The sequence below is a fragment of the Podarcis liolepis genome, assembly GCF_965112155.1.
Source record: "Podarcis liolepis genome assembly, chromosome: 6".
NCBI lineage: Eukaryota > Metazoa > Chordata > Lepidosauria > Squamata > Lacertidae > Podarcis > Podarcis liolepis.
In genome coordinates, this window is record NC_139559.1 from 97,692,190 (window position 1) to 97,707,309 (window position 15,120).

At 43.4% G+C, this 15,120-nt stretch overlaps 2 protein-coding genes across 2 annotated transcripts in view; one reads left to right on the top strand and one right to left on the bottom strand.

Annotated features, from left to right (window-relative positions):
• NMNAT2 (nicotinamide nucleotide adenylyltransferase 2) overlaps window positions 1-3,177 on the top strand; it is a 59,718-nt gene extending 56,541 nt beyond the window's left edge. Inside the window, exon 11 of the mRNA XM_083507215.1 lies at window positions 592-3,177. Within this exon, the coding sequence (XP_083363341.1) occupies window positions 592-694 (103 nt within the window). The 3' untranslated portion in view covers window positions 695-3,177. The remainder of the gene's footprint in view (window positions 1-591) is intronic.
• Window positions 3,178-4,936: 1,759 nt separating this feature from the next.
• Window positions 4,937-15,120, bottom strand: part of LAMC2 (laminin subunit gamma 2) — a 44,155-nt gene continuing 33,971 nt past the window's right edge. Inside the window, exons 17-23 of the mRNA XM_083507057.1 lie at window positions 14,695-14,839; window positions 14,246-14,395; window positions 13,896-14,010; window positions 12,030-12,229; window positions 10,203-10,361; window positions 10,000-10,099; window positions 4,937-6,575 (exon numbers count right to left, since the gene is read on the bottom strand). Coding sequence (XP_083363183.1) covers window positions 6,325-6,575; window positions 10,000-10,099; window positions 10,203-10,361; window positions 12,030-12,229; window positions 13,896-14,010; window positions 14,246-14,395; window positions 14,695-14,839 — 1,120 coding nt within the window. The 3' untranslated portion in view covers window positions 4,937-6,324. The remainder of the gene's footprint in view (window positions 6,576-9,999; window positions 10,100-10,202; window positions 10,362-12,029; window positions 12,230-13,895; window positions 14,011-14,245; window positions 14,396-14,694; window positions 14,840-15,120) is intronic.

Genomic DNA, 15,120 nt, shown 5'->3' on the forward strand with positions numbered 1-15,120 from the left:
CAGATTACAGAATTGAAAGTTCTGTTGAGAAATCCAGCATGGTAATTTTTGCAGAATTCTACAGCCCTTTCAATGGCACGGGCAAATGAAATAATTTCTCAGAACTCTAGTAGTAGAATATTATCTGACTTTTCCTTGTTTATTTCCATGAGTGTCAAAGAAATCTTAGCAGACTGTTTTGTAAACTGTTCTGAGACTTAAGATTGCATAGTGTTGGGCTGCGTGTTCAAATGCAGTTTAACCTTGGAACTGCTGTTTGTATAAACCAGCTCTTATTTGTGTAAAGAAAAGAAAATGGGCCTTGAAAACTCCCCTTTCCTTTTCTGTTCAGTGGAAAACATATGTCTGGGGTTAGTTCAAGAGACATCTTGGATATCATAAGCAAGGTGGCTGAGATAAGGGGACAGATCTGCTTTCTCTCCTACCTACCAATCCTCCAGTCCCATTCCCCACATTAGTGGTCCCACCGGCAAAGTCTGCCAGCCCCCAGCCTCAGGAACCATGCTCCATCCAACCAAATAGGCAGGTTAGCCTGTGCAGCTGTCCATCTTCTGAACTGACGGCCTCCCTCTGCTTCTGTTTCTCCCACAGACTGGCTCTTCAGCATGGTGATGGTCATGTGGTGGATTACTTGTGTCAGCCAGTCATTGATTACATCCTCAAGAGTCAGCTGTACCTGAATGCCTCTGGCTAAAGCTGCCTCGGAGTTGCACCATGGCAGCCCTATTACTCCACTCTCCTACGGCTGTTCATCACAATTCTCTCTTTCTCACTCTCTCATTTCTTTCTCATTGCCTCTTGTGTGCATCTGCCTGTTTCACTCTGATGTCCCACCACCACTACCAAATGCCGGGAAGTGCTGCATACAACAACCAACCGAGTGCACACTCCATCCAGTAATCTTCCCCCTTCTAGTTAGGAGAGAAAATGGAAGAGAGGATCAGATGCCACGTGCCTCAGGGGGACAGCTTTGGTGTCTACCTTCCCAGCATGCATTATTAAGGGATGGAACATTGCATACCTTTCTAGCACACCTTGGAAGCCAGGAAGGTATTTTCATAATACATCAGCTAAATAAATTTCAGTGGGCCTTTTTATTTTTAATGCAGGGGTTTTTTCCTCTCCCTCTATTTTTGGCTTTCTAAAAAATTGCTGTGATCCATTCAAATTAGAATGTGGTTGGCAGAAGGAGATTCTGACCCACTTGGTACAAAGCCCAGACTTTTTAGGTCAAGCATGGAAGATTTAGCTTGAAAAAGAAAGAAAAAGAAAAGAAACCGCCCAAATTCTGGATTGTGTTATCTGAAGGAGGGGAATTGCTGGGGAAAGGATGAAAGATGAAAGAATGGCAGGGAGGCAGAATTTTCCTTTGTAAATAGATGCTTGTTTCTAAGGGCAGGGGATTTAAATGGGTTTCCTGTTGTGCTTTAATCCCTTTTTAAAAAAGAGCACTCCCTAGAGTAGAGTAGCGACACAGAGCACACCTGCCTGCGATGCTGCAAGTCAGTAACCCACCTTGCTTGTTCATGGAATGCCTTCAATAATTTGTCCCAGATTGGCTGTGTCCTCTTGGTTTAAAGTGTTTAATTTTCTGCAGAAACTCATTTGGCTTTTCAGCACTTGTGGTGTTCACTGCACCCTTGCTAGTGGGATTAGTTCAGGCTCGTTCATTCGCAGCTGCTTCCCTCTGTCAACATGCCTGCCTCTTTCAGCCTTGTGGGGCAACTGCAGCTAGTTCCACACTCAGGAAGAGGTATTCTCCCCCTCACTCAGGCAATGCCCTCCCCGAAACCTCAAGGAAATACCAGCAGCGGCACTCGATTTAGTTCTCAAAACAGGTAGCCAGTTGTGATTGTGTTATAGCTAGTGAGAGGAATCAGTGAATGTCTGTCAGGAAGAAATGCAATATGGTTCTTCAGAAATAATGTGTCACAACAAAACCATGAGTTGCACTTCCTCACTTGGCCCCACTAAACAGAGTTAGAGGGTAGAGAAATGTGTCAAATGCCTGAGGGGTTGTGTGTATTTGCTTGATCTGGGGAAGTATCCGCCCGTGTGATCCTCCATCAGCGACTCTAGAGTGGTATAGCCTCAGCAAGGCTGTTCCATGTGAGATTTCTACAAGCGTAGATCATCTATTCTTGGCTGGAGTGAAAGCAATGCATACTTCATTCTGAGCTCTTGCTTGGCCTCATGTTTCTCGCTGGACTTAGAGGTGACCATCTGCACTAAATACAGGGTGTGTCTCTGGAAAAATCAGTATTTAGAATCTCTGGCTGCTTCCACGTTGGTGTCCTTGAGTGCTAATGCAAACTTCAACCAGAATTGTAATTGTCTTTCCACACTATTGGGGATATTTCGCTTTTCTTTTGTTTGTTCTGCTGCTCTGGATGAGGAAGAAGGTCCAAATAACCTGTGCAGTTATTTGAGAGGGGGGAAATCCAGTTGTTGTTGTTTTAAACAAAGATTCATTTATTTAGTACTAAACACTTACTCATTTGAGTGTGATTGTCCATTATTACTAACAAAATGTCAAACAACCAAGTATTTAATGTTTCCTTTGTATTGAAAGTGTTGAATCAGGGGGGAAACTCCTTGTGGTGATGAGTGGAAAGGTTTCTGTCTTCTTTTCCTTTAGTAATTTATTGTTAGAGTACTAAAACATTTTTTTTTAATTTAAGCAGTATTTTGCTACTATTTTAATATTATATATCCAGAAAAGCATTTTAGTGCTATTTTAAATATTGATGAAAAATACTGTCTGATTTATAAAATGGTGCCCACCACAAAGGTTATCATGAATGATAAACTTGCTTGCTCAGTATGTCACTGCCCGCATCAAAACCACATATCATTTTTTTAAAAAGAGGATAAGAACAGTGCTAAGGGCATCCATGTATGTGAGGCTTGCACAACCCTTTTCAAGAAGATAAAACTTTCTGGTATTAGAAAAAAAGATGAAGGAAACACTGAGAAAACAAAGAAGGGGTATAAATGGAAGATGTCATGTGGACTCATAAAATGTGAGTGAATGGGGGGGCCTGGGGATTCCACCCTAAATACCGCCCTCATTTTCTGTTGCACATTCTTAGGCAGCTGCTACCCCTACAAGTGTATGGCAACCAGAGAGGATAGTGGCACACAGGGATGAGACTTGTGTCGCAACCTGGCATTATAGGACCACACCCCAAAGCATTCACTACCCCTTAGACACTCACTGCTGTCACAGGCAGATGTACAGAAGAGACCGTCTCTTTGATGAGAATTTTTCTACTCACAGAAGGCTTAGAAATCCTACATGACTCTAGATAAGTAGCTACTGCTGTCCTGTTCCGCGTTACCAACTACTATTTCCAAAGCACTCTCTCTTTCACATGCCTCCGTTTTAAGAGCAGCCACAACCTCTTGCTGGAACCCACGATACATCTCAATGCTAAGCTGCAGAGTGCAAAACCAAGAATGTATCTGACAGTCTGTACATGTCTCTGTGTGTGAGAGAGTGAAAGGCAGAAATTGTGGCCTTCCAAAAAGTTTTGAAGGACACTTTTGTGGGGAGGATTAAAAAAATGAGGTTAGCAAAGAAAATAGAGGGATGAATTCTCCATACTCTGGAACAAAAGATGGGTTATTCAGGCCACTTTCCTGTTTCATCCAGTTTAGGACAGCATGCCTTAGGAACATAGCATTGTGGTTCAGATGATGTATATAATGTCTTATTTGTCTTATCTTTGCCTTCATGTGCTCAGTTATGCTTATGGTTAGGGGGGAGGGGGAGAGAGAGCAGGGCGGAGCATAAATCTGGATGATGCTGATGGGATTGGTTTGGAAAGAGTTGGCAAAAGTGTCAGGCTTTGACCCACACATCAAAGGAGTGGGTTTTCATTGCAGGGTGGGGATGGGGGGGAGAGGGAGGGAAGGTGACTGTTTTACATTACTTGCAATTTTAAACCGTAAAATTTGCTTTGTTTTAAAAAAAAGTTTTAAAAGGAAAAAAAAAGATTTGAATATGCTAGAGTTAGGTCATTGTTGCTAAAATGGTCATGGCCAAAAACAAAACAAAATGTTTAAAAGGATGTAATAAAAAGAAAATTACACTAATGAAATTTGTGTTGACCTTCACTACTGTTTCTGTTTACTAGGTAAATTTCTGTGGTTTGCAGCATAGCAACTAGTTAATGGGAATTTAGAGAATAGTTTGCTGGAAACAAGCACAGTTTAACAGCCTTATTTTATTTTCACTTAGCAATTATATTAAAATAGAATTCTGCCGTTCTTGATTCATTTGTTGTAGCAAAGGTTGATAGATGGCTGGTTATATGTTGTTAAAGTAGCATGCTGACACCATCTGCTGCTGCCTCTCCCGGTGACAAACAGGCTTATTCGCAGCACAGAATCCCATGTGAAAGGTCTGGTGAACAGGGAAAGGCAGATCAGTCCTAATCCAGAGAAGTATCCAGTAAGATTTCCATCTGCACAAGGGTTCTTATTGTATTTCTGTAGCACAAGAACGCTCCCATGTAGCACCAGAAGCTGATTTCAAACGCTGGTGGGAGAGCTGTTGCTAGAGCAGGGCCTTTGCATGTAAAAAGCAAGAAGAGAAGCTTCGACCTCTTCCGGACTGAAAGTGAATCATGGTTGTCTGGCAAGTACAAGGTCCTGTCTTTCATCTGTTTTGTGGACTGAGCAAAGAAGCTGGCCAGGCTGATGCCAGGACTAATCACTAGGTAGCAGTGGTAGAATGGTTGAGGGATGATCACAGAATCAAGGCATTGACCAGGATCCCTCAGGCGCTGGGGCATGCTGCAACTACCTTTATCCAAAGTTAAAGTCGATTTTGCCTCCACTAAAATGTTCACACTGTACGGAGAGGGGGGGGAGAGGAAGTTTCCAGAATGAGAAACACAATTAAGGAAATAAGCAGCCTTCTCAAACCATAGGGATTCATTATTTATTTTGCCCTTTTCACCCAACCACAACAGAATACTTGATATTTAGCACCATTATACACGTGTATAAAGTACTGTTTGAAGCAAGGGCATAGGTCACGTTTCTTTTTCCAACTACAGCCTTGAACGATAACTTAAAACAGAGTTGTAAAATGGACACCAACAGAGGGATTTTGTCTGTCTCCCACAAGAAAGTCTGTCCCTCCTTTCACTGAGATGGTGATTCAAAACAAGAAGCTTAGGCTGCCATCCTAGACCCAGTTACCTGGGGGTAAGTTCTATTGCATTCAGTGGGACTTTCTTATGAGTATATATAGGCTTGCACTGCTAGGCACCTTTACCAAGCTATAGCCTAAGGCCAGGTAGGTGGTTCTCACTATATAGCCACATGAGGTTAACAAAATACTCTTGAGCTTGTTGTAGATAATCTACTAGAGACACCCCCATTTTCATTGTTAAAAAAAGGCGAGGAGAAATGAAACAAGAACATATTAAATAACCATTGCTGCCACAGGCTTCTACAAACCTATATTTTCTACAAGTAACTCTCAGGGCTTCCCCTGCCCCCCCCCACACTCTGAGGGACTCTGGGAACTGTAGTTTGATTAGAGTATTGAGAATATTCTGTTCGATATCACTGATTTCCCAGAATTCCTGTGGTGAGGCAATGCTACTGAACCAGTTTTAGGCCTATGCAAGCTTTCAGTGGCCCTAACTTATCCCATCCTTGAGGTTAAGAAACATTAGATGCTAAGAAAGATTTTCAGAAGGAAAAGCAGCCTGCGAGATTCTAAGTGGGAGAGTGAGAGTGAAGAGTAATTCATGGTAATAAAAAGGTTTTAATGTAGCATAAGTTAATTTAGCTGGCTTTAACTTCCATCTTATTACATTAGATCAGGCTGGGAGAAAGGAAGGCTAGGATGGCGGACATGTAGTTGGGAGTTCAGATTCAGCTGCTGGCTCCGAGCTTTGCACTGCGGCCACACACTAACCCAGGGCACATACCTTCTCCTAATATATTCAGCAATAATCATGTCTCTCGGCACACCAGTTTCTTTAAATTCAGCTGCTTTGTCGTGCAGCCTGCAGGTTTCCCTCTTGCTTCCCAGGAGTGGGACAACTAGGATAAACTTTATGTCTCCATGTTTGATGCACCAAAGTGGAACAGCTGCAACATAAACCAGAATGATGCACCTGCTCTTCCAGCCTGATGAACGGAACCTAAAAAAGATCTATTCAGCAGTCACATGTGGCTTTTTGAGTCCTGAGAGGCTTGGATTTTTTGAAGCACTCAAAATCGTTTGCCTAACTCTGATGCTTTGTGTATCCGAGATCTGGCAGAGTACACGCAAGTCTTCTGTCCCAGCTTCCAAAGGCTTCAGGGTTTCTCAATGGGTGGTATGTTGTAGCAACTTGGGGGAAGACTATCGCGGATTTCCTCCAGGTTCTTGATATCATCAAGGATCTCAGTAATGCTCCATTCCAGTGTCTGAATCCGAAGTTTCTGGCGCCTGGCTGTTTCCTCCAGTTGCGCCATCAGTTCTTTCAACTGGTTGTTTCTTGTTCTGACTTTACTTAGGTTCGTTTCAAGCATGATCACACCTTGCTCATCCACAAACTCAGGTTGGTCTATACGAGGAGGTAAAATAAAAGGAGAACTCAATTGCAAAACCTTCTGAGCAAGCATCCCTCAATCTAGTTGGTTGTTGAAGGAGCTGTCCCATAATCCACAAACCCAAGACTTTATAAGATTTGACATCTTTCCGCAGGGCCTGCAAGACAGAGCTGTTCCACCAGGCCTTTGGTTAGGGCACAGCCTGACTCCCTCCTTTGGCAATCTTTACAATACTTTAGTCTATGGTTGCCATCAATTTTGATTTTAATTAATTCTTATGATGTTTTATAATGGTGCACTATTTTAGTGTTGTTAGCCGCCCTGAGCCCGGCTTCGGCTGGGGAGGGCGGGATATAAATAAAATTTATTATTATTATTATTATTATAATAGGGTTGCCTAAACTTCTGATAGCCAAAGCCCACTTTTGTCTGAATTAAATTTAGAGGCAGGCTCACTCTACTTTCAAAACACTGACTTTTAGAGGCTGAAGGCAGCAGGTACCTCCTACACCTTCAGAGGACTCTGTGAGAGAAACTGTTCAGAGTATGACCCCTGGTTGGAAGAAGGTACATCCAGAGCAATGATTCCTGGAGGGATGCAATAGACAGTTTCCTCTGAAGGGAGGTGATCGAACCAACAGGTAATGCAGAGATGCTGTGTAAGTTTCCAGAGAATGACCGGGAAGTAGCCAATTTAGGGATCAGAGAAGCATTCACTTAATTCCAGCTTCATTCACAAATCCCAGTTTGACACAATCAGTTACAGTAATTAAGCCTATTGTCCATTGATAAAACTGCCATTGTAATGTTATTTATTCACTTATGGATCCCGGATTCTAGAAGAAGAAGATCATCAGCTTTATTTAATAGGTGCACATCGTGATTCAGAAGGTGGTCAATAACCCTGGATTCTCTGCTACCCCTTGCTGAAAACTGACCCTAAATTAGAAGATCTTAGAAAGGCTTTCATTAAGGTAAGTTTCCAAACAATGTTCTCCATTGTATGTGGAACATTTTTAATGATACTAAGCAATCTGTGATTTTGCATTTGTGGATAGATTTTGAATTGTAGACCGTTATTTGTTTAATCAACAAAAACAGTCTTCTTGTAGTAAATAAATATGCAACCATAGACAACAAACAATGTTGTCATCAAATTGCAAGAAATTCATAACCCATACTGTTTCTCTGCAGTTGCAGCCAAGAAAATCCAATCAAAGCTTCTCCAAAAGGCTTAAATTTATTGTGATGGCAATCGTGTAGTATGAGTGGTAAAATTTATGATAGGAATTTCCCTATCAGTCACCCAAGCTATTTATAAATCTAGTCCATGAGCTACCCTGTGATGTTTAATTCGGTAATGTTATGCTCATAAAATTTCTAACAGACTGCAATTTGTGATGACTAATGTTGTTTAAAAAACTTGATACAATCTTATTTATTTAGTGACATTTGCATTCCACTCTGCTCCTCACTTGCTGGCAACAGAAATATACAAGCTAAATGATGCTAAGCAACTTCTCCAGAAGCACCTGCATTTTCCCCATAGGTAACTGGATGTCCCCTGTCCAAGTGCAATTTGAGAATGTTATGACTCCATCTACTACATGTGCTTGCCCCACTTTACATCCACACAGCCTGGGTGGGATATCTTAATTTGGCACACGTGCGCAGAGTCCAGTGCACACACTGCCAATGTTACATGGCAGTTCCCCCTGCCATGCATATTGGGCCTGCAGACGTTGAGCTCTGCATACAAAGCCTTTCAAAAGGCTCTGTGTGTGATACCTGGGGGTCAGACAGGACAGGTATGCATAACTCCTCCCATGCAAATTCATACTTCCCTGAGGGGACTGTGTTAACTGCTATGTCACAGGTGTGTGATCATGAGTGTGATTCTTATAACTGAAATAAGCTAGGTCTGATTAAGGACTTTGCATGAACCAGCAGCCTCAAAAGAGTGCAATTTATCACACAGCAGTATTCAGTCCTGCAGCTTCATGAACTGGTCCTGGTGCATGCAATGTGTTGGAAATGAAAAGATCTTGGATCTGAAGTCCTAACATTGGTAACGAGTTAAAACCACAATATGCTTTGACACACCACAAAATGCTGCACATGTTGAAGAGCAGCTGGTATGTGGAAAAATATAAGGCCTGCAGAAATATGTTCCCACAGCAATCCCACATTTGCCAAGATAATGTGAATGTGGAGAGGGTAGAGGATCAACAGGGATTCAGCATTCCAGTCTCCTGCTTGCCTGTTCTCCCCACATACAGCCTGACCTCTCATTAGTGTTTCAAGACCACCACTGGGTTAGGGACTCTCTCATGACGTGTAGTTCACAGATCCCATGGTTTCATCATACAAGGGGAATAAAAAAGCTATCAGTTAAATTTTATGTCTTTATTTGAACCCAAAATATTTTGTCCAGTTGTGTTTTAGACTTCTTCATCCTATGTAGCGGCCTCTAGATTTCTCCCAGCGACAGAGGGGGCATCTGTGCAGGATCCAACACTACAGGGGTTTTCACTGTGGGACAGTTGCATGTGGTGCCTCAATCTAGGCTGTCAGTGCCCAGCTAATCCTTAAGTACAGTGGTACCTTGGTTCTCAAACTTAATCTGTTCTGGCAAGTCCGTTCGACTCCCGAAACCATTTGAAAACCAAGGCTTCTGATTGGCTGCAGGAGTTTCCTGCACTCAAGCGGAAGCAGCATTGGATGTTCGGCTTCTGAAAAAGGTCCACAAACTGGAACACTTATTTCCAGGTTTGTGGCGTTCGGGAGCCAATTTGTTTGACAACTAAGCCATTCAAGAACCAAGGTAACACTATACTATATATTTAAATCAATCAATCTCCTATGATTAAGCTATCAATAGAGTAAATATTTTTTAGTCAACTACCTTTCACCAATAAATTGATTATTTTTGTGTATCATCAGAACTTCAGCAGAGATATTGAAGAAAGTGTGACATAGCATATGAATGCCACCTTTATTTCTTTTTGATCCCTTCTCACTAGAACCAAAATGGCCTCCAAAAGTGAACAAGTCTGCCCTTAATGGTCTTTTTTTAAAAATAATAATTTTAATTTGATTTTACAAACCTAAAGTTATAACAATACCAAGTACATGTACACCTTTAGAGATTTATCTGAATCTCCAGACTTCCCAACATTCCCTCCATTGTTAACATTTTCAGCTGCATATTAGTTTATGATCTATATTTTGAATCTCTCCATATTGTCCATAGTAATTGTTACACTGCAAGTGTTATTAAAATTCTGCTAATGTTTAAGTCTGCGCGTAATATTCAGCTGCACCAACAAACATTTGCTCTCACCTATTCTAACTGGTTCCTGCTTATTTCTTCCAACTCTACGATTCTGTGCTGGAATAATGTTTCCAGACTTAATAGGAAATATAATTGCTTCTTACCCATCATGCGCAAAACATCATCCAAGGCACGGAGGACTTCTTGGACTGTGCTCCCAGCATCAGTGGCATCCGCCCGGGCACCCTCTGACGCCTGACCAACCTGAAGAAGCCGCAACAATCAAACGTATTATTAGCCGGCTTTCCTCCCTCAGGAGGTTCCTTTAAAACCCCTTTTAATAAAAAGGCAAAAGCTGCACACTCACTTCCTGAGCTCTGGTTGCATCCATGCCAACCTCCAGCTCCTTCCTCTGTAACTCACTCTCCACACGTCTAGCTTCATCCCGCAAAGAAATGATTCCTTTCTCCAGGACTAATACTCCATCTGCTGTCCTGTTTGCTTCCATGGCCAGCCTTCCTATCTCCTGCAAAACAAAGTCAGCCAACAGCACAATTATAAGTTCAGAATCAGTGGCAATGCAAAGACTAAGACAGGAGTTACGGGTAGGTGAAGGAAAAGCCTTGGTGGCTTGAGGTGCAGAAACAATGAGCAACTGCATTAGGTAGATCAGGGGTCAGCAACCCGCGGCTCCGGAGCCGCATGTGGCTCTTTTACACTTTTGCCGCGGCTCCGGGGCGGATACTAGCGAGGGGAGGAGGCGCATTGTGTGCCCCGACACTCCCCACTGTGGCGGGCGCTGTACTGGCTGTGACGTCGCATGGGGTGGTGCATGCGTTAGTCATGCACCGTCCCGACGCCACCTTCCCGCCCGCTGTCAGATCGCGGCTCCGGAGATATATTTGTTTTAAATGTCGCAATGGTTTTGCGGCTCCCAGTTTTTTTTTCTTCGGAAACGGGTCCAAGTGGCTCTTTTTGTCTTAAAGGTTGCCGACCCCTGAGGTAGATGGTAAAAAACCACAGGTGTATACAAGTGTATACAAGTGTATACAACCAGTACTTACAGTCTGTGTACTGGGGAATGAGGGGCATGTCATGTATGATCATATTTCATTACATTCTGGTGCAGATGTAGCCATGTGGCTCCTTCCAGATGTTGGACTGTAGTACCCATCAGCTCCAGCTAGCTTGGTCAGGGATGATAGGATTGGCAGTCCAAAAACATATAGAAAGCACCACATTGGCTAACCCTGTTGTAGTCTGTGTAATGTTTATATTTTACTTCTCTGTAAATCGTATTGAGACGTACTGAGTAGTAGTAACAATAATAATGCTACAGAGTATCAGAGTCAAGCTCCTGCAAACCACCTCTAGCTGGGCTACAGCTAAGGATGAAAGGTACTGTGGAGGCAAAGTCCAGAGGTCCTCTGCCAGCAACTCACTAGCTGGTCTCAGTCAAACCAAATCATAGTAACCTACCTCACAGGGATGTTGTAAGAAATACTGCATAACAGTGTACATGTAGCAATTTGAATTCTCCAAGTGCTGTGGAAATGCCATATGGTGTACAGCTAGGGTTGCCATATTTCAAACAGTGAAAATCCAGACAGAAAAATTGTTGAGCTATTCTTATGGGAAATTGGCTACCATACGTCCGAATTTTCCCAAACATTTTTCCGATTTCCATATGGACACTGCTGCTGACTGCAGTATTCCGGATAGGTCCGGGAGAGTCCAGACACGTGGCAACCCTGTGCACAGCATATCTCCCTGCATTTTAGTTTACATAGTTTTGAATAACAATATGTTATCCAACCTAGCAGTCTGAAACCACGTCAAAGTGCAAGTAGATAAATAGGTACCGCTCCAGCGGGAAGGTAAATGGCGTTTCTATGCGCTGCTCTGGTTTGCCAGAGTCATGCTGGCCGCATGACCCGGAAGCTGTACGCCAGCTCCCTCGGCCAATAAAGCGAGATGAGCGCCGCAACCCCAGAGTTGGCCATGACTGGACGTAATGGTCAGGGGCCCCTTTACCTTTACCTTTTATCCAACCTGAGCTTCCAGCAAACGTTGGATACAAGTCTGAATGAACAATTCCAAACCAGGCTGCTGCCAGCCAGGTATCCTTGATCCCACCTCTATTTCCTCACTGCAGATCTCTGGAACTAACACACTCAGTCCGTCCCCCCCATACCTGGCTGATGTCCCCCGCAATCTCCTTTGCTTCCCCAGCCATTCTCAGGGCTGCCTCTGCTTCTGTAGTTGCAGTGCCCAGGGCTGCTTCTGCGATGCCTGTCTTTTCACTGGCTCTGGTGACCATGCTGCTGATGAACGGGAGCCTTTGCATGGCATCTTCAGCTTCTTTTCGCTTGTTCCCTACTTGAAGATCGAACCCTGCAAGCAGAAAGGGTGGGAGGGAACCCAACTGAATAAGGAGCCGTGTTAGTGCAGAGAGGAGAGGTCTGAGCCAAAAGTACTGAGCTGGGTCCTGACCAGCTTCCAACAGCTTATGGTTAAAGTACCAGGTAGAGAATTAGGGAGCAAGAACAGGGCAAGGCAGAGAACATGGAGGCCTTTCAAGCAGAGGCTGGGCAGCCAACGCTGGGGGATGCTCTAGCTCTGAAATTCCTGCATCAAATTTGGGATTAGACTGTGTGGCCAATGAGACCCCCTTCTTCTGTGATTTAGTGCAGGTGACCCTCTAATAGGGATGGGCAAATTTGTCAATTTTAGTTTCTTATTCTTCCAATCTTAAGCTCAGCTCTCCACATTTCCACAGCAATTTGCAAATCCTTGTGAACATTCACCAGCCTTTTAGGACAATTTCTCCTAATAAACATTTTTTTAGTATTTTTGAAAAGCAATTTTGTATGTTACTTTCACAAATATATGCACTTGAATCGACACTTTGCTTACTCATTTTTGTACACAGTGGTTGGTTGCAGAACTGCATTGCAAAATTCAAACAAGTGCAATTTTGGGGGAACTGCTGAGTTTCAGTCTGTGTACTGGTTTGAGAAGTAAGAATTAAGTGGCTTTTCATTAAAATGCGAACAAAATCAAATATCTCCCTCATCCCTACCCTGGAGTTTATTCATTATATTTATACCTTGCAAAAGCCTAAGGACCTTCAGGGCAGCTTCCAAAAAAAATAAAAAAGACCCAAACAAAACCCACGAAGCCTCTGAAAAAATCTGCACTTAAATCTAAAATTAAAATCCAACTTCAACATTTAAGGGCAGCAAGCTGCAGCAGATTAAAAGCTTCCTTAAATCTGTTAACAATCAACAATCAGCCTCACCTTTCTTACTGAAATAAAACAGCTTTTTGTGGGGGAAATTCAATGTTGCACTACGATGATTATTCTGTCAATGCTTGCCATATGGAACAATTTCCCCTCTCCTCCCCCACCCTCCACTGTTCTGGGGGTTCTCTCAACCATCCAGAGTAGATTTGGGGAAGCCACATTGTCTCAGGGAAGAAATTCCAAATCATGAATTTGAAAATGTGCAGGAACAGACAGCAAAAGAAGATCAGTGTGTCACATCTTTATATTGGAAGTCTCACCTTCATGGCCTCTAACCAAGTCAGTGGCAGACTTTGGGCTTTAAAACGTCAGTGGTGTCCTGTGTGGTGCCAAAATCCGGCCCCTCTGCCACTCACCTTCCATTGTTTGTCATTGTTGTAGTGCCCTCTTGGCTCAGTGGGCAACCTGGTCACACTCCCCTAAATCCGCTTCTGACCAAGTTCTCCTACCTATAGAACCTGGCTGCCCCTTGATTGCCTATACTTCGCTATCTGAAACTACACCAGCCTTTTCCAAAAGAACCAAACTGCCAAAATGAAGGGAAAAAAGCCATTGGATTCTCTTTGCTTACACTATTTACATGCAAAACCGTTTTGATGCAAATTTCAATTTTATTTATGTTGAACTCTGGACATGGATGTCATTGCTTCTTCTGGCCTCCTCCTCAATGAACTCGCCACCCATTACTCAGAAAACCCGCCACCACAACACACCTGCAAATGGTCTAGACCCAGCAGTTGTCAAGCAACTCACCCTTGAGATTCTTCAACATGCTATCCACTTCATCAAATGTGGCATTGCCAGCACTCAGTGCCTGCTGAGCTTTACTCTTGGCAAGGTTGGCACGAGACAGCAGTTGGACAGACACCTGCAACAAGAAAACAAAATAAATAGCATGAAAATACAGCCCCACTCCCAGGTCTATAAAAATGCCCTCTATTCAAGGACACTAATTAAAAACTAGTTTGTTTCTACTCCTTAAGTGAAATAGACATGCCGTAAAAACATGCCCATAACACTTGCCTAGAAACCCATAAATGGCTAGGAATGGATTAAAGATTTCAGGGATCCCAGAGCCCTTTACCCAAATGGATGTACTTTACCAGTCTGTCGTTCTGTCCTTTTTGCAAGAGCTCTTTGATCTCTTCCTCCCAACGCTCCGTGTCGCCTTGGAGCTGCTTGTATTCTGCAATGTACATTCCCGCTAAGCCAGTTAAGGAATCTGCTTTCTTCCGGAGCTGACCGGCTTCCTCCTGAGAAAAGCATCACTTGGTTCAGAGCCCTTCACAGCTGTCACAAAAAGCAGCCTCTCTCCACCTCTAGCAAGACCACCCATATCTAAGAAGTGCAAACAACTGTTGACGAAATAAGGGATGGGGAACCGGTGGCCTTCCAGTGTTGTTGGCACTACAGCTGCCATCATCCCTGATCACTGGCCACACAGCCTGGGGCTGATGGGAGTTGGAGTCCAACATCTGAAGGGTCACATGTTGTTGAGAGAGAGAGCGCACACACACGCACACGCACGCACACGCACACACCCACCCCTCACCTGAAAGAAGCTTGTGTCGACCTTTGGTAAGCGAGCCAGAGAGTCAAGCACCATCTGACTACTCTGGTAGACCCTGTCAGCCTCAGATGCAGCTTTGCCAGCATCAGCCTCCAGTTTGCTTGAGAGCAACTTTACCTCATCATATCTGAAATGGGAAGATAACATTTGAGCCTAGGAGTGTGAAACTCCTTTTTTCCAAGGGCTATACCACATCACCAAGTTAATGTATGAATGCAGCCCAAGAAAGGGAAGTGGTTCTGCTTTTGGGCTCTCCTATCTACCATGATTATTTGTGGCCAAGACATCCAAGCATGTTGTGATTCTCATAAACCGGGACAGGCAATGACTGATTAACGTGTATCCAAAAGAGCCGTGAACATGCATGCCCCGAACCCGGAAGTGACCCCAAAATGTCACTCAGTGCGT